General features: G+C 35.6%; 3 protein-coding genes across 4 annotated transcripts; 2 read left to right on the top strand and 1 right to left on the bottom strand.

Annotated features, from left to right (window-relative positions):
* Positions 1–4287: 4287 nt before the first annotated feature.
* Positions 4288–11550, top strand: LOC110697981 (bifunctional nuclease 2-like). The gene is made up of 9 exons (XM_021875379.1): positions 4288–4765; positions 6245–6451; positions 6554–6606; positions 6721–6777; positions 9102–9167; positions 9253–9324; positions 10693–10802; positions 10921–11012; positions 11110–11550. Exons 1-9 carry the CDS (start codon positions 4492–4494, stop codon positions 11205–11207), a joined length of 1029 nt encoding a protein of 342 aa, XP_021731071.1. The 5' UTR covers positions 4288–4491; the 3' UTR covers positions 11208–11550.
* A 189-nt stretch (positions 11551–11739) lies between these two features.
* Positions 11740–15466, bottom strand: LOC110697982 (thiosulfate sulfurtransferase 16, chloroplastic-like). Of its 2 annotated transcripts, XM_021875380.1 has the most exons (6): positions 14979–15456; positions 13561–13674; positions 13341–13414; positions 12828–12898; positions 12649–12702; positions 11740–12050 (listed from the first exon to the last, which is right to left on the bottom strand). In XM_021875380.1, the coding sequence occupies exons 1-6, from the start codon at positions 15158–15160 to the stop codon at positions 11964–11966; spliced, it is 582 nt and encodes a 193-aa protein (XP_021731072.1). In that variant the 5' UTR covers positions 15161–15456; the 3' UTR covers positions 11740–11963. The 2 variants fall into 2 exon arrangements, with proteins under 2 accessions (XP_021731072.1, XP_021731073.1); XM_021875381.1 differs by lacking the exon at positions 13561–13674 and having other exon boundaries at positions 14979–15466.
* Positions 15467–19188: 3722 nt separating this feature from the next.
* On the top strand, positions 19189–21422 carry LOC110698185 (protein IQ-DOMAIN 31-like). Its single transcript, XM_021875586.1, has 2 exons — positions 19189–20640; positions 21135–21422. Exons 1-2 carry the CDS (start codon positions 20023–20025, stop codon positions 21312–21314), a joined length of 798 nt encoding a protein of 265 aa, XP_021731278.1. The 5' UTR covers positions 19189–20022; the 3' UTR covers positions 21315–21422.
* Positions 21423–21658: the final 236 nt, after the last annotated feature.

The following is a 21658-nucleotide window of genomic DNA, read 5'->3' as shown; positions in this document are numbered from 1 at the left end:
GATCAGTCCAGGCGCCAAGCCAACTGATCCAATCTTTAAACTAATACGACCTGTCCCAACATCATAGCAGGCGTCCGGCGGCATCCCTCCGGATGAAATTCGTCGCAGAGAGCAGCTCCCTTTTGGGTGGAACATTGCTCTATAAACTAATTACACGGCACCTATACGACTGTCCTCAAGGGCAACCACGTAGCCGTTTTTGAGACAAGGATAACTCTATCACTAACCAAACCAGTGGTAGCAGTTGACATCTGAGTCAGATGACCGCCTTTATTACTTGGGATAAATGCAGGGGGTACCTCTTGAGTTAATAGCCAACAAACATTGGCGAATCAAGGGGTCTAGCCGGCCTTCGCCGCTTGGTATGAGTCGTCCGCCTGTTTTTAGCAAACAGGGGCTCTCAACCACTACTCCTGCTAGGTTAACAACCTTTGAGTTAATAGCCAAGAAAAACTTGGCGAATCAAGGGGACTATCCGGCCCCCGCCGCCTGGTTTCCCTACCACTCAAACAAAATAGGCAGTGATTGACTAACCGCAAGGTTAACCAGTCGCCCTCCTTAGTACGGAACCTAAAAGGTATGAGGAGTCCGCCTGTTTTTTGGTAAACAGAGGTACTCGACCACTATTCTTACTAGGTTGTCTATACTTAAAGCTGTCGTCTGTAACCCAGCAGGCGTAGCTACTTTGGTTGGACGTCCTGTCTAACGCCTGCTTCTATGCAGCCACCAAAGCAGACGACCAGCCATCCCCCAACGAAATAAACTAAGTACCAAACTTAGTATATTGAATCAAAAGAGGCCAATGGCCGAATAATGCTAAACGCTTACCCCTTATGCAATAGTTGACAGTCCACCTGATCAGGGGCTATCTGCATAGTGGGGCAAAGAATCGGCATCTGTCTAGTTCGGCGGCAATCATTATTATGATTGATTAACTTTGAAAATGTCATACCGCCCAAGGTATCAAAATTTTCTAAGTTAATCAAGTCCATCTCCCATTAGAACTAGACAAGATGCCGACCTAGCAAAGCTTCGAGGGTCTAACTTTCGAAAGGAGCAATCCCTCCTGGAAAGAGAAATTACTCCTTCCGAGGGGCAAATGTTTAGGGTAAAAATTACCCATGACAAATGGACCAATCCGGACCTGCCACGTGTCCACCACGTGGGCCAATCAGCGTCCGCCATTTGTCACCCTAAGAGGTCCAACATGGACTAATCAGGCCACGCCACGTGGCCTCCCATATGCCAAATAGGCAAAATGGCCACCAAGGCCCAAAATCCGAGAGAAGCCCAATTTGCCCTGGTTAACCTAAACCTAAAATTGGCACGCTTCTCAAGACTATAAATACTTAATTAATCCTCATTAAAGGGGATTTAGCAGAATGACTCTCACCTAGAGAAAACCAAAACACATTGATCACTCCTCCCCTAGAGGAACCAGATCTCCCACCTTTACTTTCCGCATTTATCACTCCTCAAACAAGTACTAACTTGACCGTTGGAGGCGGAGCTCCCACCACAAGGAGTCTCCGTTGTTTTGCAGGTACAGGCGCAAGGATACCAGTCTCGGAATTGTAACTCTCCCGCAGGACATCAGAAAACCCCGAAACAGAACCGTCGACACGGAGCCCAAGAATATGATACACGTCATGCAACATGATCGTGATCTCCCCAAATGGCATGTGAAACGAGTTCGTGTCTGGCTGCCATCTCTCAACAAAAGCAGAAGTCAGGGGCCAGTCAAATCGCAGGAACATGATCCCGGGTAAGTGAGATAGACCACTGCCATCAATCAGTTCCAGGTGCTCCTACGGAAGACGAGCGCGCCAGTTACCCAACTCAGTACACAACTGTGTCCTGCTCAAACACCGCAGAACATTTCTCTCCTGGCCACCCCATAGATATGCAGCCACGTGACCCCCAAAACTAGGAATGACAGTACCATCCTCAGGCCCACCTGGCATCGGCCCCCGAACCACCCATGACTCAGACGAGCTGGTGGAACCTTCACCTGGTTCACTACTACTACCATATCTCCCATGGTCACCCCTATACACAGCACGGTAATCCTGAGGGTCGTACTCTGAATCTCGACTAGCATGACTAGCTCGCTCATCGTCGTCCTCTTCGTCAGATACAGGAACTCTACCCGACGAGTACATGGGGGCGCTCATGTCTGACTGATGCTCCCCCGACCAAGTACGAGCAGACCTGTACTGCTGCTCACGGTGAAACGGTGCCTCCGAAGGTCCTGCACCACCTAACTCCCTCCTAACTGATGCATTCAAACGTCTCGATCTTGCATGTCGAGCGCCCGAACCCTCAATCTGCATTAAATAAGTAGAAAATATAATTTCATTAATACTTACACACACAACTATGATATCAACCTTGAATCGTTAATATTCCAATTCAAAAATAATAGCAACAATACATAACAATTACAATAAATGAAAAAACAAATTAAATAAACATAACAACATTACATAACAAAAACAATAAATGAAAACAAAAAATAAATAATCATAACAACAATAAAAAAAAAATAAACATCACAACAATACATAACAATAACAATAAATGAAAAAAAAAATTAAATAAACATAACAATAATACATAACAATAACTATAAATGAAAAATAAAGTAAATAAACATAATAATAACAACAATACATAAAACATAACAACAATACGTAACAATAACAATAAATGGAAAAAATAATAAATAAACATATCAACAATACATAACAATAATAAAAATAAAAATAAAAAACAAAACAAAATATAAATAGCTTCACCAAACAAAAGAAAAAAAAAACACCATCACCAAACAAAAGAAAAAAAAAATAAAAACAAAAAAAAAAATTTACAAAATAAAAAAAACAAACCCTGCTTCACCAAACAAAATAAAAACAAAAAACAAACAAAAAAAAAACAAAACAAAAAATAAAAAAAACAGCTTCACCAAAAAAAAAGAAAAAAAAATTAACAAAAAAAAGATAAAAAAAAAAAAAAAAAAAACAAAAGCAGATTCAGCAAACAAAAGAAAGGAAAAAAAAAAAACGGAAAACCCAGACTTCCGCCTGAAATTTCCGGAAGTCTGGGAAACTTCCGGAAATTTCAGGCGGAAGTCCCACATCCGCCTGAAATTTCCGGAAGTTTCCCCAGACTTCCGGAAATTTCAGGCGGAAGTCTGGGTTTTCCGTAAATTTTTTTTTTAAAATTTAAAATAACAGCAACAAAGAACGGATTACCAACCTGCTCGCCGCCAGAAATGCCGCCCCCACAACCACCGTACGTAAGCCTAATGCGTCTCCCGTCTACCATACCCGGATTCTTGCTTTGATTGGTTTTCGTATGTTCTTCGTTTGATTTTCAAATTTTTGGTTTTTTTTTGAAAAAAAATTCTGTTTTTTTTCTGATTTTTTTTTTTTAAAATTCTTGCCTTTTTTTTAGAGAGAGAAAGTTTTAGAGAGAGAGTGCCGGGGTTGAGAATGACTTGTGAGTTTCGTAACTCGGTTTTCCAAGTCTTTATATATGAGGGGCAAAATAGGAAATTCAATAAAAAAAATGCGAGCGTCACCTTGTAATTTGTGAACGACGTTTAACAACACCCTATTTATACTCTTAGAAAAAATTTTACTCCCTTCGTTTCGCATGAGTTGTAACACTCTTTATTTTTGGTCGCACTATTATTTTATAATTTCTATCTCCTACTAACTCCATTTTCACAAATATTTTATTATTTCTCTTTCTTACTAACCCCACCCACATTACTTTTCTTATTATTTCTATCTCTTACTAACAATAATATTCTAGTCTATAAATTTTCTTAAACTATCAGCCAAGCCTACTGTTGCAACTAATGCGAAACGGAGGGAGTATACGAAGTATATGAGTACTAGTATATATTTAGGGGAGTTTTTAGAGCACCACATAGGATTTCTACGTCACTAATAACGCGTCTTGTATACAGCTAGATAAATCGTATGACCGTTTGTAAAAGAACAAACCCTTGTTACATTGACCAAGTAATTCATATAACACTGACGAAATAACCTCTATAACATTGACGAACTAACTCCTGAACACTAATCGGATAACCCCTATTATAACTGACCACACGGTATGACCAGCCATATAATAAGAATTTGTGATTATCATATGGTCTATTAAAAAAATTATCTTTTTGTGAGATTTACATTAAAAAAAAAATTAAAAAAAAAAAAAAAATCGTGCATCCAACCCTTTAATAGTTTTTTTTTTTTTTTTTTTTTTTTTTTTTTTTTTTTTTTTTTTTTTTTTTAACAACGGTCCAAAACTACTATCTTTATAAGACACCAACAATTTCATGTTTGTTGAGTTTGCAAAATTCCCTATCATCTTCATCATTATCACCTCCATTATCTGACGCTTACAGTTGTTTTCTGCACTTGCTAATTTTTTCTCTCTTTCTCTTAATTTTATTTTTTTCAGTTTCACTTTCTTCCAATGATGCTTAGAACTGAGCTTTGTGTTCGTAACAATATCCCAAATTTAGGGTTTGGTCCTTCTTCATCTTCGGATCAATCTGTATTAACTCATTCATTGTCGTTTCCTAATTCTTGTCGATTTTCTTTGCAACTTTTAGCCCTTTCAAACCCTAGAAAGTTTCATAAATCCGCTTTTATTTCTTGTAAAAGTCACTCTCATGGTAGATTTTATCCCGAATCACATCACCATCAACCTGATGATGAATATCTAGAAGCTTCCCTGTTGATTTCAGGTATCTAATTTATTTTTTTTGGTATTGATTTTTTAGTTGAGTAATTTGTGTTTTCTATGAAAATTGAGGGAAATCACTCAATATTATAGTAAATTGGGTTTTTTTAGTTAAATTTAGTAACTTTTGGGGTAATGTATTTTTCTGGGGATGGTTAATTTTAGATGTTAACGGTCAGGCAAGTGAATCCCAAATAGATCACCATTGATTGATTTGATTTGAAGTACTGCTAAATCTAGAAATCTTATCAGATATTGATGCTCATATATGGTAAAATTTGTTACAAAGAGGAATTTCGCACAGTGACAACCCACATTGATTGAAACTTTTACTGTACAGTACTCCGTCCTCCCAAAAATCGTTGTCGACATTGTAGTATTGTCCGAACCCCTTATAACTCAGGGCTTTGGTATGCTGTACTAAGTTGCCCTATATAAGGCATTCCTTCATGCTGTTCTTAGCACTTGTTTTATAGAATGTGAAATTTTGGAATGTTCAGATAGTAGATGCGGCTAAAATTTATTGGGTGTTAATCCTAAGCACGTGGGGAGGAGGATGTGAGAGTATAGAATTATTCACAATTGTGGCTGGAAATTTTAAATATTTCTGGAGGGAGGGAGTATATTACCAGATGGGATGATTCAGGGTATTGAGCTGTGTGCAGCCTTACTTGTTTGAAGTCGATACTATTAGGGAAACTCATATCGAAAACAAACTATTCTGAATCAGTGCAAGGGCTTGTCAGGAACCTATTGGAATGATAACAGATATAGGGAGAGATTGTTGTCTTTCAAATTATGTAAAAAAATAAGGGGGGTGGGGGTGGGGGTGGGGGAAGGGATAGTAAAAACGTTGTTGTTTGAATTCTTTGAATACATGACAAGAAGGGAAGGAAAGGAAGGTATTTTTAACAAATTTATAAGTGCGGTGTCAGAACATTACCCTTGACCTTTTGTTCTTGTTGAATCATTTCATGACCCTTTTTCACCCTAAAAGTCCGTAACAAACTAAAAAGGAATGCAATCGCTCAATATACTTCTTACAAGTCTACATATGAATCGGTAGGAGCTTCTGTATAAGAAGATCAAGGTTCTTGCTAATGCAAATTTTGAGTTTTCACAGGAAGAAATCACTTTTGATGCATTAGACTTGTTTATACTTGGTAGTCTAATGTACTTATGTAGTCAATTGTGTTAATATGTGCGGATAATCTATTTTGTGATGTACTTTGTAAAACTAAGAATTAAGATGATCAGCAAACGGATGAAAAGTCTGCACAATTCCAATTATCATTCAAAACTGTAATGACATGCTTTGTTTCTCCACAAATACTTTCTCCGAGAGCTTTTAAATCTAATGTCTGTAAGCATTTCTCAATCTGAATGGATACATTGTAAACATAAACTATGGAAATGGAGATGTGATATCATATTTGCAGGATTGTTTTTTCCTGGCAGTCTTATATTCCTACTTGGTTTGCAGAGACTGTGAAGCATTACCATTTGCGAAAGCAAGGATTTCGAGAGGTCAAAAGGCTTTCTCGACAATCTGCTCCTTTTGCTACACAAGTGAAAGATCGTAAAAACGATATCAACTCCATTGGATTAAACATTCTTCGTAGTTTTCGGCATCCGACTATTTTTCTTAAGATATCTTGTGAAGGGGATTTTTTGCTTCCCATTGTTGTAGGTAAGGAGTCTGACTATCCCTCAGTGTTGCTGTTTAGCTGATAAAATTTTTCATCATACACCTGTTTGGTTACAATATCTGTTTTGCATTAATTTAATGCAGGAGAGTTTGCTGTTGAGAAACTTATTGATTCCTTAAATGAGGATGATCATGGGGTAATTTCATATCTGAAGTGGAAATCTTTTTCAAATCCTTTTCTCCATCGGAAGAATGATTTGGAGATTATTTGATTCTGCTATCCAATATTTTCTCCCTTGATTTTTCTGCAGGATTACTCAAATCAGTTCCAATTTTTGAGAAATCTTGTGGTTGGACTTGAAGATGAGGTACATTGTTAACTTTATTACCTTAAGACATCCCAAGTTCTTCAATCAGCAGCCACTTTTATACTTCCCCCCCCCCCCCCTTTCTGCAGTTTCTTAAAGGTCATTGTGTTATAAAAAATAGGAAAAATTGATGGAAATAATCCCAACTTTAAGCGTTCCGCTCAAAATAATCCCTACTTTGAATTAACTGGATATAATCCCAACTTACAGTGAATTTGTTCAAAATAGTCCGTAACCTGCTAGCAATGGATGGTAACCTGTATGAAAGGTTTATTAGATACATGTTTAATTAATAAAATTAGAATCAATCATAATTAAAGTTTTAATATATTTTGTTTCAAAAAAAAAAAAAAGTTTTAATATATTTTTATTAGTACATTATGTGATTTTTGGATTTTAGCTTCTAGATGTTTTGCTTCACCACTACAGACCATAACCACACACCACCAATCGTCCAGTCCCACCTTAAAACCACCACAACCCTACCGCCTCTGCCATGACCAATCGGTCCAACCCACACCACTGCAAACGGCGGCTGTGCATCGAATCCCCTCTCCACACCCTCCGTCGCGACCCCTCCGTTCCTTGCCCTCCTCCTGACCCGAACTCTCGTCGTCTCCCCTACATCACCAACCACAACCCACCCAAAACTACAACATAAACCATTAAACCCCAAACACAACCAATCAACTCAAGAAAATTTTATTTAAAAAGAGAGAATTAAGGAAGAGAAAGAAAGAAGAGAAGCGGCTATGGTGACTCAGGTGGCGACGACATGAAACAGCGACGGCGGCGGCGAGAATTGAATGAGAGTTGGTGATGATGAATTGATGTTGATGAGTGTGATGATAATTGATGGTGATGACTGATGAGTGTGAAAATTGGGGTAAAAAAAAGGAAAATTTTAAGATTTCTAACCTGTTTGGCCGGTAACCTGTAAATGGGAGCATTTTGAGAAATTTTGGTTAAAGTTGGGATTATTCCCGGTTAATTTAAAGTAGGGATTATTTTGAGCGGAATGCTCAAAGTTGAGATTATTTCCATCATTTTTTCCTAAAAATATAAATAAGCATACCTTATTGGATTCGTCTTCGTTTTGGATATGACTAAAAGAGTCACCATCAATCAATGAAAAGTATTCCAGCATCAACGGACTAAGTCTAATATCTTAGTAGACTGTATTGTCAAGTAGCAGTTCTTGCAATGCATTTTGGATATGCGCTTATTATCATAAGGATAATGCATTTTATCAGTCAATATGAACTTATAATCATAAGGATAATGCTGCATAAGCTTTAACTGCTCCACGTTGCCATAGGCAGGAACCTTCTTTAGTGAACGGGTGTGTTATTATCGTCTGGTGTGCTAGAATTTTGGAGGTTCCCTTCTTCAGTTTATTACTCCATATGTTTTAGTGATTTTCAGAGTTCCTACTTATTGGACTTAATAATAGTTACTTAGACCAAGGAATTTTTACCAACTACCAAGTATGTAGTCATAAAGGAATCATAGGCCTGGAGTACAATTTTGTTTGTATTGAATCTTTTCTCATCATTGTGTTTCACTTTAATCGATCTGAATTGATCTCACTTAAAACTGTCATCAGTCTGGACAATGAAAAGGTTGTTTGGATTTGTGATGATGAATGCCATATCTTAAAGTTAATATGTGCTTTTGGCTGACATCAGTAGCTATGTGACTTCCATTGGATGAGATTAATGAGATCAAAGTTGGGCTGTTGGGGTCTTGTTTCTTAACATGCCTCTAGTGAGTGCTTAAGTCATTCTTGCTACTATAGTTTTCTCCAAATATCCTTTAGAAATTCATTCATGGTACTGTTGTACATTTAATCATTTATCCTCCTTTGTAGCCCAACTGGATGTGTTGAATAGTTCATTACTATAGTTGATGTTCATCCATCACATTTTTTATTGTTTAAAAAATACATCGGTGTTTTAAGAGACTTTCAGTATTCTTAGCTTCTATTGTTTTCCATCTTAATATGTGCTGTCCTTGTCGTCACTGTTTATAGTCACCAAAATTGGGAGCAAATTGGCTTCCCACTTTGTATGCCTTTGAGATCTGAATCTATTGAAATATTAATATGTACCCCCTCATAGATGTATCAATTTTATGTCTGTCTGTCTTCAGTGTACATAAGTGCCCCTTTTGTATTATCTTCCATTCTGCTGATAATGGGGTTCTTTATTTTAAACTTTCCTTGTATTCCTTGTAGAAGACTTTTAGTATGTCAGTAAGACTGGAATAGATGTTTGTTGTTGACTGTGTCATCTCTTATTCTATTCTTCCATCTCAAATGTTAGGTGAGGATGGTGAAAATTACCAAAAAGACGGTCGACACTTACTTGTCCAGAGTATATTTTGGCAAAGTAAGATTTTTTGTTTTTACAAATTTGGTTTTACAGCTTACGCACAATTAATGTTATTGTTTGTGTTACCTATGGCTCATGGCAGGTTGGACAGGGGGAAAATTTCAGTGTCAATACATGGCCATCAGATGCTATCAACTTAGCCCAAAGATGTAAGGTACATATTTTACAGCATTGATTGAGATCAATGAGATGTGATTCTGTGGAGTCAGATTTTTTTATGCTACAATTCCTTTATAAATAACTAGTCATTGACCCGGGTAATGGCCCTGCCCGAGTCATTACATGTAGTTTCAATTTTTTTTTTTTTTTTTTTTTTTTTTTTTTTTTTTTTTCTGGAAAATATAAATTTAATTATATATATTTTGAGAATAAAAATTGGTTAGCCTCTCTGCTGCTAAAGTTCCTGAGCTTGTATGGTAAAAGGTATGTTGCCAATCACTTCTTTTTATGGTTTCTTCAACCTTCCTAGGGGAGGAGTCTGCTGATACCGCTTAAAGCAGCCCTCTGTCTTACCGCTTTGCCGAGGTAATGGATACCGCTCCCGGAGTTTGCTTCAACCAAGATATGAATGGTTTGGTTAACCAACAATTAGTCAAGTGAATATTTTACTTGATTTTCAGTATTTCAATCATAAGAAATTTCTTAAAATATACATTGTACATCGAGTTGCAAAGCTGTTACATATTTTGAAATATAAAACATAACACATTTGGTTTGCTAAAAGAAAGTGCAACCTTATTCTCCTATTCTTTTTTTTAGGTTCCTATTTATCCCAATTTTATGTGTAATCTATGTACGATTTAAATAAAGGAATAAAGATCAAGCAAAAATTGTTAATGACAAATTATTACCAAAATATAATTGTATGGGGATTAAATTATTGTCATAGGAAGGATTTTTTCTTCTTTTTTCTTTTTCTTGTTTTTATTTTATTTTATTTTTTATTTTATTTTTTTTTTTTAAAAAGAACTGTTTTATAGTCATAAGTATTATTATTGGAGTTATGAATGCGAGGTCAGGAGTTCAAGGCCTTCAAAGCATTGATACCAACATTTTTTAGTGAGTAGCTAATATTGATTGTGTGCGCATTACATGGCGCGACTGCATGTCATTTGCCAAGTCATGGTGACTCTATCACCTTTGGAGTTTAATAATGTAGTTAGATGTTATTGGTGCTTTCTGCTGGACTTTTTCTGGAAATTTGTTAGGGGAAGTTGATTTGTTGCAAAAATAGCCAAAAGTGTTAAAATATAGTGATATTTTTACTTTCACAGCTCTCAAGTATTAGTTGCTATTTTGCTTTTGTACTGCAAATTGGTGCCCTTTGAAAGTTTGGAGGAGACCTTTATGTGTTTCTGAATTGGGTGCTCTTCGTAATTTATGAATCAGAATCCAGGATTCTTCTGTTGGATGTTGATTCATTTATTTTTATTCTTTGTAGTTTCCTTGACTTTTATGTTTTATAAAATCTGTTTCTGGTACTGTCCAACTATTGTTTTGATAATTAAATTATGTTGCACAGGCCCCAATATATGTAGATAAGCAAATTGTTCTCATGGATGCTATCAGGATTAGCTATGGGACCGGCAGAATTCGTGATACAAAACCTATCTATGACGTTTTATTGGACAGGTATTAACCTGGTTGTTCAAAAAGCTTCTTGATTCAGTGACCTTGATAGGTTATGTATTTATCATTAGCATATTTATTATAAAATTTCTGTAACCAATAATCAACTTCATTGATGCAGCCCCATGGACGGTCCAGATCTGTTGGCTGAGGAATTTAATTTTGTGCTGAATATGAAGTTAGCAGCGCAAGAAGAAAGGTACAATGACGCAGGTATGCAGTAGGTTAACAATGCAACAACCATATCTCACTTGGCTAATATTGCTATCGACTTTCAATCATTTTATTTTGTCTGAATTATGATGTGCAGTAATGTGGAGGGACAAACTGTTAAAGCATTGTAATTCTGGAATTCAAACATCACAACCAAAAAATTGGCACGAGTTGCCAATCCCAGATTTGCCTTGATTGAAACATTAAAGGAGAAACTGACCAGAAAAACAATATATTCAGATTATGGTGCAATCAACAGATAACAGGCATCACATTCTTGAATAATTGTGATGTTGCTGTGCTAACAGGAAACAGCGTGCTTAGGATTTGTACAGGTTCATTTTATAATTAGTTTTCTTATTTAGCTGTAAATTTTCTTTAACTGTATAGTTCACAAGTAAGCATATAGGACGTTTTGAACCTCATATATCGTGTTTTATAACTTATAAGAATCAGAATTTTACAGGTGGTGTGCTGCTGTTAATGGAAACTGTATTCCAGTCTATAGTGAATGGTTTGCCAAAAGTAGGATTTTATTGATGAATCTTAATGGCTAGCCTACAAATTGAAATATACGACATGGCTTTATGCAGTGTCACGATGATCATTTCCTCACCGTGAGCAACTCTGTGCTGCAATACTATGAACTGATATATAGAACATTAAAAAAAAAAAATTAAAAAAAAAACAAGAAAGAAAGAAAGAAAAAAAAAAAAAGCACACCAAGTTTGAAGTTTGTCAGACCATTTTATTTTCTTCATTGCTAAGCCAAGATGAGTAATATGTCAATTGGCTTTTTACATTAAACGAAACAAGAAACAGAAGGCAAATGCCATGGACATTATGAGTATTATGACCAAATTCTTAGCTCAAGGCTTGCAGAAAGATACCTGAAATGTACAACTTAATATATACACAGGGATTACAATTTTCAGAAGTGCACTATAACTATTAACCGTTTCTAACCGTTTCTGTTGGGAGTTCACTCTGAGTCCAAGCAGAATAACCACCAGCGATGTCAATGATGCCTGTATAGCCCTGTATTTTTAGAATGAAATGTCATTAGGCTGCGACAATCTCTCAACAATCCCCTTCAAATATGCCCTTAAATATTTTTCAATGCGATAATTTAGGCGATTTCAGAAACAAGACCTACATATAATTTATTACCAACAACTTTTAATCAACTTATATCATGAATATGAAAGAGACCTGATATCATCTAGTTGGCGAATTAAGAATTCATGTGAAGTTGTGAACTAATTAATAACATATTAACAATTTAACATGCAATAGTGTCGAAGTGCAAGAAAACAGTTCATGTCTTTCTTAATAGAAGAAGTTATTCATGAAACTCGAAAGCAATCTTCTCATGGGTTCTCTTGGTTAAGAGATAATTAATAGTACCCAAATTTATTTATTTTTAAAGGAAAATAGTCCCAAAAAAGTTTATGACTAACGACAGGTAACCAAATCGATTCATGAACATGAAAATGATCACATTGGGTTGTCGTAAACTATACGTCTAATTTCTTAACTTTACAATATTAATGGGAAGTACAAGAAAATGTGCAGCTTAATTAAGAAAGATGATTCATCTATATGGACTATATCAAAAGTTATTTTCTATACTTACAGCAGATTGAAGATCATTTGCAGCCATAAGAGATCTCTTTCCACTTTGACAACCCTGTTTTACATAAACAAAGGAACATTGTTAACTGGGAAAAGAAGAAATGGACAGTAATATAATTATTTATGGTTTCCAAACGTATTGTGTAGCAAAAGGTTTAAATTTATATGGATCAGACATACAACAAGGATTTCATCATCTTTGCTGAATTGTGATAACACTTGTTCAAGAAAATTGGGGTTCTTTGTCATCCCTGCATCAGTTGGAATGGTAGAGTAGTCAGCGAAATACGACAATATCCAATTTGAATGATCCAAATATTAATCACGAAGTTCATAAACCTTGTTTGGTTATTGGTTTTCGCCACTTTTTACTCAGCCTTCAGCGTTTTTCATATGGTTAAAATTGGCCTTACAACTACTATTGAAAAGTTGGCTTAAACCAAGTTTTCTCATTGAATTTTAGCTTGCCAGTTTTTTACTGAGTCTTGAGCGTTTTTTATATGGTTAAAGTTGGCCTTACAAATATTATTAAAAAGTTGGCTTAAACCAAATTTCTCATTAAATTTTAGCTTTCAAAATGAACTAAGCTACTTTGCTAACTGCTGAATTTATTAAATATCAATGTATAACAAGTAATGCTAACAATCTAATTACGGAGTACATTGGTAGATAAACAAGCCAAGTGAATCAAACCTGAACCAATTCGTAACATGTAAGGGATGTTTACAGCCCCGGGTACATGCCCAGCAGTGAACTCTTCCGGAGTCCTGCAAATTTTATCCCCAGGCACAAATCAAAAAATTACTTTTGATGATAGGCAAAGGGTTTAGAAACAAAAATTAAATCTGCTACTCCGTAAATAGTAGCCTAATACAAAGTACAGTATGTATTTCCACAAAAAGGGAGATTTTACCGGACGTCCAAGTAGCTGTGGCCAGCTAGAAGAAGCTCACGAGCGACACGAACTGGTACAGATGTTGGAATTGCAGTAACCTCCACATTGCTAGTCGTTCCAGCTCTCCTTGAACTATGTAATTCATCATCGGTTTATCAATTTTTTGCATTTCAAGTAGAAATTAACCTAATCTATCTATACTTTTATTTATTTGTTATATATCAAAAAGTGTTCTAAAAATGTCGATGTGTCACGTGTACCCATTATTCTTGCATTGAACTAGCATCATTCAACAACCTCTGTTTATGTCAAGGCTCATTAAATGACAAGTTGAAAACCATGAATATTATCATCTTAGTCAAAAAATAAATCATGTTCTATTTATCCACAAAAATATATAAATACATATTAGAATGTAAAATGCTCGTAAAAGCAAAAATGATACAAAGAAATTTATTGATGTCATTATATTATTGTAATTTATTGGAAAAAATAAATAAATAAACAAGTTTTTAAGCTCTTTAAAAAAAAAAAACCTCAAAATAACACCCGGGTCATGCCCAGGTCACAAACGTATTAGTTTAAGGGATTAAATCAATTCGTTAATGGGACAAAGACTCCCTCAGTCCCTTGTGAGCCAAATTAAATTAAATTAAATCTAAAATGAACGATAAATGCCTTCATTATGTGGATGCAATTAACTTATTTGGTCTTTGATAATTATTGAGATACTTTGTATTAGTTTGGATTGAATCTCTACGAGTTTATACCACAATATATATTAAATTCTATAATAATAATAATAATAATAATAATAATAATAATAATAATAATAATAATAATAAATCTCTTTGTTATTAGAGTAATTAAATAAACCTTTTATTTTATTATGTGATACTTTGTAAGACTGTAATTTATTATGTGAATGTGTGATACTCCTTTCGTTTTTAAAAATTTAACTTACTTATTACATAGACTCTTGTTTCTAGGGCATGTATAAAAAAAAAAGTGTATAAATTAAAAGAAATAATGTAAAAAGATGGATGAATTAATTCAAATGATTGAATGAATAACAATCGAGACTCATATACTAAACTACTATAAAAAGATAACCCCATTTGTCTATTTGAGTAAACCATTTTTTTGTTTTAACTATTGAAAAAATAAATGCACTTGTGTATAAATGTAACAGCATTTTTTCTCATTGAGTAACCTCACCTATCAAGGTAATCTTATTTGTTCATCATTTTAACCCTATTATAAAATCCATAATTGATCAATTGTGTTATGTTGAATATATGTAAAGTAGTCATACCATATGACTATCCACGTATAAGAATTAATAAAATAACAGTGATAAAATAATCAAGAAAATGCTTAAGTAGTGAACTATAATTAGAAGCAAGATTATAAATGATGAAAAACATTTAATATACCTGTAACCGGAATAATTTCTGTAGGGGATGTTGAAACGGCACCGTATCGGGAACAAAGAAACCTTCTTAACAGATACAGAAGGTGTAAATGAAACACCATTGATGAGGTGGTCACTTAAATTGTGATATCGTAGAAGTGTTTGTTGAGTTATAGAGGAAGATGATGAAATTGATGCTGCCATTTCTTAATTCTAATTTGAAGTTTGTTCAATTTTTGTCAAGTAAATAAATATTAGATAGAAAAACTGGGAGTATTTAAGAGTTTTTCTTTTTTTAATTTTTTTTTTTTGAGGAAGGGAGTATTTAAGAGCTTAGAATAGAATAATAATAACGTAAAAATTAAAATAAATATAGAAAATAATTGATTTGTAAAAGATGAGCAGAAAAATAAAAATGAATCAGTGCCACGCAATTGTCTGGAGTGGGGTTTTGGATATTTGTAGTTTAGGGATAAACTTTGGTTTTATATAAAAACAGAGAAAAGAAAAATAATTTTGACATGAACGATGTTACGTATGTGAATGTAAGAGTGTCTTAAAGATAAAATCTAGGAGGAGGTTCCACATCACCCTTACATTGTTTTGCGTTTATATGAATCAATTACTCTGTCCCTTTGTTGGCCTACCTTAAGCATCTGTCACCTCATTCACCAAACAATCATCTTTGCGACTTCACCTCAGCGCACAACTGGTATGCATTTACAATGCATATGCATATAGGATGACAGAAATGTAAATTTGACAAATTTTGAAATTAAAAATGAAAAAAGATGACTCTACAGTGGTACATTATAATGTACCATTATGCATGTATAATATACCATTAAAGTATAAGTTGTCTTAATAGTATTTTTTGTTACTATTATGTATGTAATGGTACTTTTTGTCATCCTATAGCTTAAATATTTTCCCCTAAAATACTTACCACCTGTCACCTATTATGTATGTAGTGGTACATTTTTCCATTCTATTTGTTTGTTAACAAATAGCAGCTATGCGCTAAGGGTTAATCCATCTTTGCATTGATTCACTGACTCTATTTAGTTCATCTGATTGTATTTGAAATTACACCCTTCATTTTTAAAGTGTCCCTATTTGATTAGCATATTAGTCGATGCACAATTGATCACCAAGATCATTAATACTCCCTCCGTGTTTGAAGAATGAAACGTTTTGACTTTTTGTACTATTTATCTAATTCAATTTGACCAATGTTTATGATTTATACATAAAAATAAATATAGTCTTGTAGGTACTTGTTGAAGTCGTCCAAATGAGTAGTTTATTAATATTCACTTTGTTTTAATTTTTACTTATTGATAATTAAAGATATTACCAGTCAAAGTATTGCATTGGCATACGAAAAAGAGAAACGTTTCTTTTGTTTAAACACGAAGGGAGAAAGAATAACTATAAAAATTTGATATTTGAAAATTACAGACTGAGAGGATTTTAACATGTGCTCATATTACTTTATAGGCTCTTGTGTACAAAATACAAATATTGGTTGAAGTGGTGCACGTGATTAGTATCTAGTCAAAATGGGGAATAAAAGGAAAAATTGTCCGGAATAATCCCACCTTTGGGGCGTCTGCTAAAAATAATCCTACTTTTGGGTTATTTTTAAATAATCCGACCTTTATACCAAATCCGCTCAAAATGGTACTGGGTGACCAGTAACCGGTTAAAAAGGTAATCTTTTTTTTTATTAAGTTTAATTTACACGTGTCACAATTTCATTTGTCCAAAATTAAAAAAAAAAATTTAACAAAAAAAAGGTAAAATCAAATAAAATAAAAAAAACCACCACCACCTAAACCCAGACCCCAGAACCACCACCCTACCTAGACCCGAAACTACCGCCACTCAGAAACCACCGCGCGGATCGACGATAGTCCCCTGCACCACTGTTGTTGTCTCCACTCACCACCAATCAACTCCTTAATCACCCGCAACATCCTCACCACTAGTCCCTCACAGCCGCACCACCGCAGTTACATCCGCCAACAACAACCACAACAACACCACTCCATCTTCTCCCGTTTCACTAGCTCATCCCCTGACTAGCTCGCACCTTCGTTCCATTCCTCACCGCAACAAATTTCGGCCAACAACTTTCACCAATTCGCAAACAATTGCAACCACCACCATCCCCACAAGAATGGAGGACAGGGAAGGTCGGCGTACCGGAAAAGGGAGGGGGGACGGGGAGGGGGACGGGGAGGGGGCCGGGATCGGGACGGGAAACGAGTTTTCAAGGGAAGGGGTCTGTCGCGACGCCGATGTCGGCGCTGTGGTTGAGGGCTGGGTGGCCGAAGCCGCGGGGCATGGGATTGGGCTTAGGCGGCAGTGGTGGGGTGTTTTTTTTATTCTTTTTTAATTATTTTTTCTCTTAAAAATTCTAACTTTTTTTAAAATTTTATTTGATTTTATTTTCTTTTTACCAATCACAGAACACCACACGTTAGGTAATTTGTTATAATAGGTTACATGACCAGTTGGGACCATTTTGAGCGGATTGGGTAAAAAGGTCAGATTATTTAAAAATAACCCAAAGGTGGGAATATTTTGGGCGGACGCCCCAAAGGTGGGATTATTTTGGGCAATTTTTCCTAAATAAAAACAAAGGGAGTATTTTATCTAAATTTATCTAGATTTATCTTGTTAAATCTGCATTCATTTTATTTTATCTGAATTAATTTGGACTTGTTTGGGCCTGGCCAAAGCCTTGGCATAATTACAAGTAAAATGATGAAAATATCCTTTTTAAGGATCAAGTGACTCAAGTCTACTAAAATCAAGTCCATTATTCGTAAATTAGCCCTTAATGATAGGGTTACTAATTTACCCCCGATTTACCAAAGAAGTACAATTTTGTCATGGAAAAATTGTCCAGAATAATCCTACCTTTGGGGCGTCCGCTCAAAATAATCCCATATTTGGGTTATTTTTAAATAATCCGACCTTTATGCCTAATCCGCTCAAAATGGTCCCAACCGGTCATGTAACATGTTATAACAAGTTACCTGGCATGTAGCGGCCAATGATTGGTAAAAAAAATAAAAATAAAATAAAATTTTTAAAAAAGTAATATTTTTGTAAAGAAAAAATAAAATTAAAAAACCACCCACCACTCACCAGCTGCCCAAGCCACCGTCACTGCCGCTTGAACCCGATCCCCTGCTTCGCGGCTCTGGCCAACTAGCTCCCAACCACAGTGCTGGACCCCCCTCCCCCTCCCCTGAACCACCAACCCTCTCCCTCACGAAAACCTAGGCAGTTTTTAGGAAAGCCCAAGCAAAGCTCCGACGAGCCATAAAACCATCCCACACCCTCGAAAATCCCTTTTCCGTCTCGATCCCAGCCCCCTCCCCTTCCCCACGTCCCAATTTCGGCCCTTATTCCCTTCAAACACCTCGATTTCGGCCCTTCTCCCCTTCCCACACCTTGATTCTGGTAATGATTATGGTGGTTTAGTGGCGACGAAAGAGGGTAAGGGAGGGTCGGCGAACGACGCCGGGGAGCTGGGGTCTAGTCGCGATGGGGATGGTTGCTCTGGGCCTCATCTGGGCGGTGGTAGGAGTAGGGAGATGGCTGGGGTCGTGGTGGGGCTAGGGTCTGGTTTGCATTTTAATATTTTTTTTAATAAAAAAATTAAAAAAAATTAGTTAATGTTAATTACTAATTATCATTTCTTAAAACAAAATTAAAATTAAAACTTATTTTTTGACCAATCACGTGTGACCCGTATATATTAAACTTAATAAATAAAAAAAAAATTACCTACTCAACCGTTTACAGGTCACTTAGGACCATTTTGAGCGGATTGGGTATAAAGGTTGGATTATTTAAAAATAACCCAAATGTGGGATTATTTTGGGCGGACACCCCAAAAGTAGATTTATTTCAGGCAATTTTTCCTTTTATCACATTGACGTATGATCATAAATACAAGACCAATAATTAGGACATGCTATATTTTTATGGTTTTATACTCTCTCGGTTTCTCTTTCTAGAAAGTACATTTTTGATTTGACCATCAGAAGGGCATTTCCAGAGCAACATACTCTTTCCCTTTTGCAAACTTTCAAACACTTTGGATAGGACAATTTTCAGCTACTCTAGCTAGGACGCTAAGATCAGATTATTCCCAATATACCCCTCTTATCTTTAAGAGATTTTTGTTCAAGAATTAGGTGGCACCGTGTGTGGAGATGGACAATAAAAGGCCATGGTGAATACTAAGCGCCACTGCCAACCTCATGAAACAAACAAACAATAGTGGTTTCCATCTATCTTCTTGTCAGAACATGCACTTAAATAAATAATACTACCTTCGCTATTTTTTAGTTTCAATAAAAGAATTTTTTATATCTTACAAAAGAAATTTCTTTATTGCAATTAAAAAGTAACGGAGGTAGTAAATACTTCCTTATATTGAAGTGAATGTCCGTTCGCAAGTCACTCGCCATGATTTGGAGCAATTGGCGACCCAAATAAACGAAAACCTTGAGCAAAGTATGAGAGCTCTTGTCATCAACTAGCCAACTACGTGTCAAAAAAAAAAAAAAAGAAAACAATAAACGCACCACAGCAAGGTCCCCAACAGGAACTGTCTCGGCCCAAACAATATGGCCTAGGTCCATTCTTGTCGGCCCAAATACAAACTACCATTTGATAGCTACATTAAGCTTGGGCTCATTCCAAAATAGGCCACCAACCTTTAATTACCACCTTAAATCCTTAATTATTGAATCTTTCAAACTCATCAAATAATCATGTCATACTCCTTCCCAATAAAAAAAAAAAAAAAAGAACACCAAACATCCCACCACGTCCTTCTACCAAATAAACCAATAACGAACATAAACATGCAACGCACTAACAACATTGGCTATTTGGCTCCCTCAAAAATACATTTCATTACACTTTCTCCTTCATCATTTAAACATAACCCCATTTCTTCCTTATTTTCCTAAACTAATCTTAATTAGCGTTCTTCATCTTTTGCCATCCCTAAACTTTTTTTTTTTTTTTTTTTAATCATGAACATAAAAAAGCTAAAGGTACCCAAAAAAATGAGGGTAACGAGTATGTCCTCAAACAAATTTAGGGGTATGAAGGTGAGTAGAAGCATCAAAAGCATCAAAAAACTTGATATTAAGAAGAGGTTCCCTAGTCTTAGGAAACGAAAATCTGTTGGTGGCACAGGTGGTGCAGGCGCTGTTGGAGGGGCTAGTGGTGGTGCCAATAGGGTGGGAATTCGTCGTAGTAGTAGTAAGTGGATTTCCTCAGTAAGGAAGAAGATATTAAGGCCTAAATTCCCTGGTCACAAAGGAAGAAACAAGAATATCATTATCATTCATAATAACACAAGTATTACTGGGAATGAAGATGATAATAGGACTAGTTGTGCTACAGTCATTAAGGAGATTAGCTCCGTGAAAGAGGAGGATGTCACCTCCATTGACTCGGCTGCTCCACCTCCTCACGATCAAGCGAGTAAGGAGGAGGAGACGACGACGACAGAGGAGCAGGAAGAGGAGGAGACGACGACAACAGAGGAGCAGGAAGAGGAGGAGAGTAGAGATGGTTCAGAGATCATGAAGTTAAGGGAAGAGATGGCTGCTGTCCACATTCAATCTCTTTTCAGGGGTCATTTGGTAATACTATACATTCCATTCAATCATATATCTAATTTAATTGAGGCCTCGCCCCTCGTGTTCACCAAAAAAATATTTCTAATTCAATCATCTCATGATAAATGTTTGGATACTTTTCCTTTAGGTTTTTTGTTATATTTTGTCTTATATTTAACCTAGCTAATTGTTGGCTTAACATTCAATCTAATAATTGGTTCGATCACTATAATAATCATTAGTTATTGGGTTGAGTCATTTTAAAATATGCCAGACTCACTAAATAATACGGAGTACTTCATATGATTCAAAAACTTTTGGAGTTGACAATGCTTATGGAGAGATAAAGAGAGTGTCATAACTCATAAATGCACAATTTAGTTTGCATTTCCTCTTTCTAAATTCTAACCTATTGATTTTTTAACACTATTTCATCAAAATCTTCCATGAAAGTTGTTATTTATGAAACAATGTACATATTTATTTATCCATTTTTGGTGTGGCTTGCATGCACACAGGCAAGGAGGGCAATTAGAGCATTGAAAAGCCTTGTCAAGCTACAAGCTGTGGTTCGTGGGGTCTGTGTGAGAAGGCAGGCTCGTATTGCACTGCATTGTATGAACACTATGGTCCGTCTACAGGATCGTATTCGAGCCAGGCAGCTCCTTAGTAGACCCAGTGATGCAGTTGAAGCTTAATAATCTATTCAACTGTTCTACTATCGACTAATTTATGTTTCAGTTAAATGCAGAACCAATATATTCGAATTTCAATGTACAATGTTCTTTTACCCATCTAAATTAGTGGGTAACATGTTTGATATGAGTCATATGACTATTCTTAATTTTGACATACTTGCATATACTAGTATATAGTAACAACTAATATTTCAATTCTTTATAACATGTTTGTTGTAGTTTAAATCTTCTAATCTAGAAAAATTCTCATGTCGATTTCTCGTCAAAGTATGGGAACAAATTAACATGCTAAGATGTTTGGTTTTACTAAAGAGCGACTAAAACAACATTTAAATAAACTTCAA

The sequence above is a fragment of the Chenopodium quinoa genome, unplaced genomic scaffold (genome assembly GCF_001683475.1).
Source record: "Chenopodium quinoa cultivar QQ74 unplaced genomic scaffold, ASM168347v1, whole genome shotgun sequence".
Taxonomy (NCBI): Eukaryota; Viridiplantae; Streptophyta; class Magnoliopsida; order Caryophyllales; family Amaranthaceae; genus Chenopodium; species Chenopodium quinoa.
The sequence above is the reverse complement of the archived record's forward strand: the minus strand, read 5'-3'. Positions and strand labels throughout refer to the sequence as shown.

Excerpts from the sequence above, each read along its gene's own strand:
- LOC110697981 (XM_021875379.1), top strand. The coding sequence starts at position 4,492 with ATGATGCTTAGAACTGAGCTTTGTGTTCGTAACAATATCCCAAATTTA. Across the intron at positions 9,325-10,692 it reads ACTTAGCCCAAAGATGTAAG|GCCCCAATATATGTAGATAA; the intron begins GTACATATTTTA and ends TATGTTGCACAG. Across the intron at positions 11,013-11,109 it reads AGAAAGGTACAATGACGCAG|TAATGTGGAGGGACAAACTG; the intron begins GTATGCAGTAGG and ends TATGATGTGCAG.
- LOC110697982 (XM_021875380.1), bottom strand. The coding sequence starts at position 15,160 with ATGGCAGCATCAATTTCATCATCTTCCTCTATAACTCAACAAACACTT. Across the intron at positions 12,899-13,340 it reads CATGTTACGAATTGGTTCAG|GGATGACAAAGAACCCCAAT; the intron begins GTTTGATTCACT and ends CAACTGATGCAG. Across the intron at positions 12,051-12,648 it reads CAAATGATCTTCAATCTGCT|GGCTATACAGGCATCATTGA; the intron begins GTAAGTATAGAA and ends CTAAAAATACAG.
- LOC110698185 (XM_021875586.1), top strand. The coding sequence starts at position 20,023 with ATGAACATAAAAAAGCTAAAGGTACCCAAAAAAATGAGGGTAACGAGT. Across the intron at positions 20,641-21,134 it reads CTCTTTTCAGGGGTCATTTG|GCAAGGAGGGCAATTAGAGC; the intron begins GTAATACTATAC and ends GCATGCACACAG.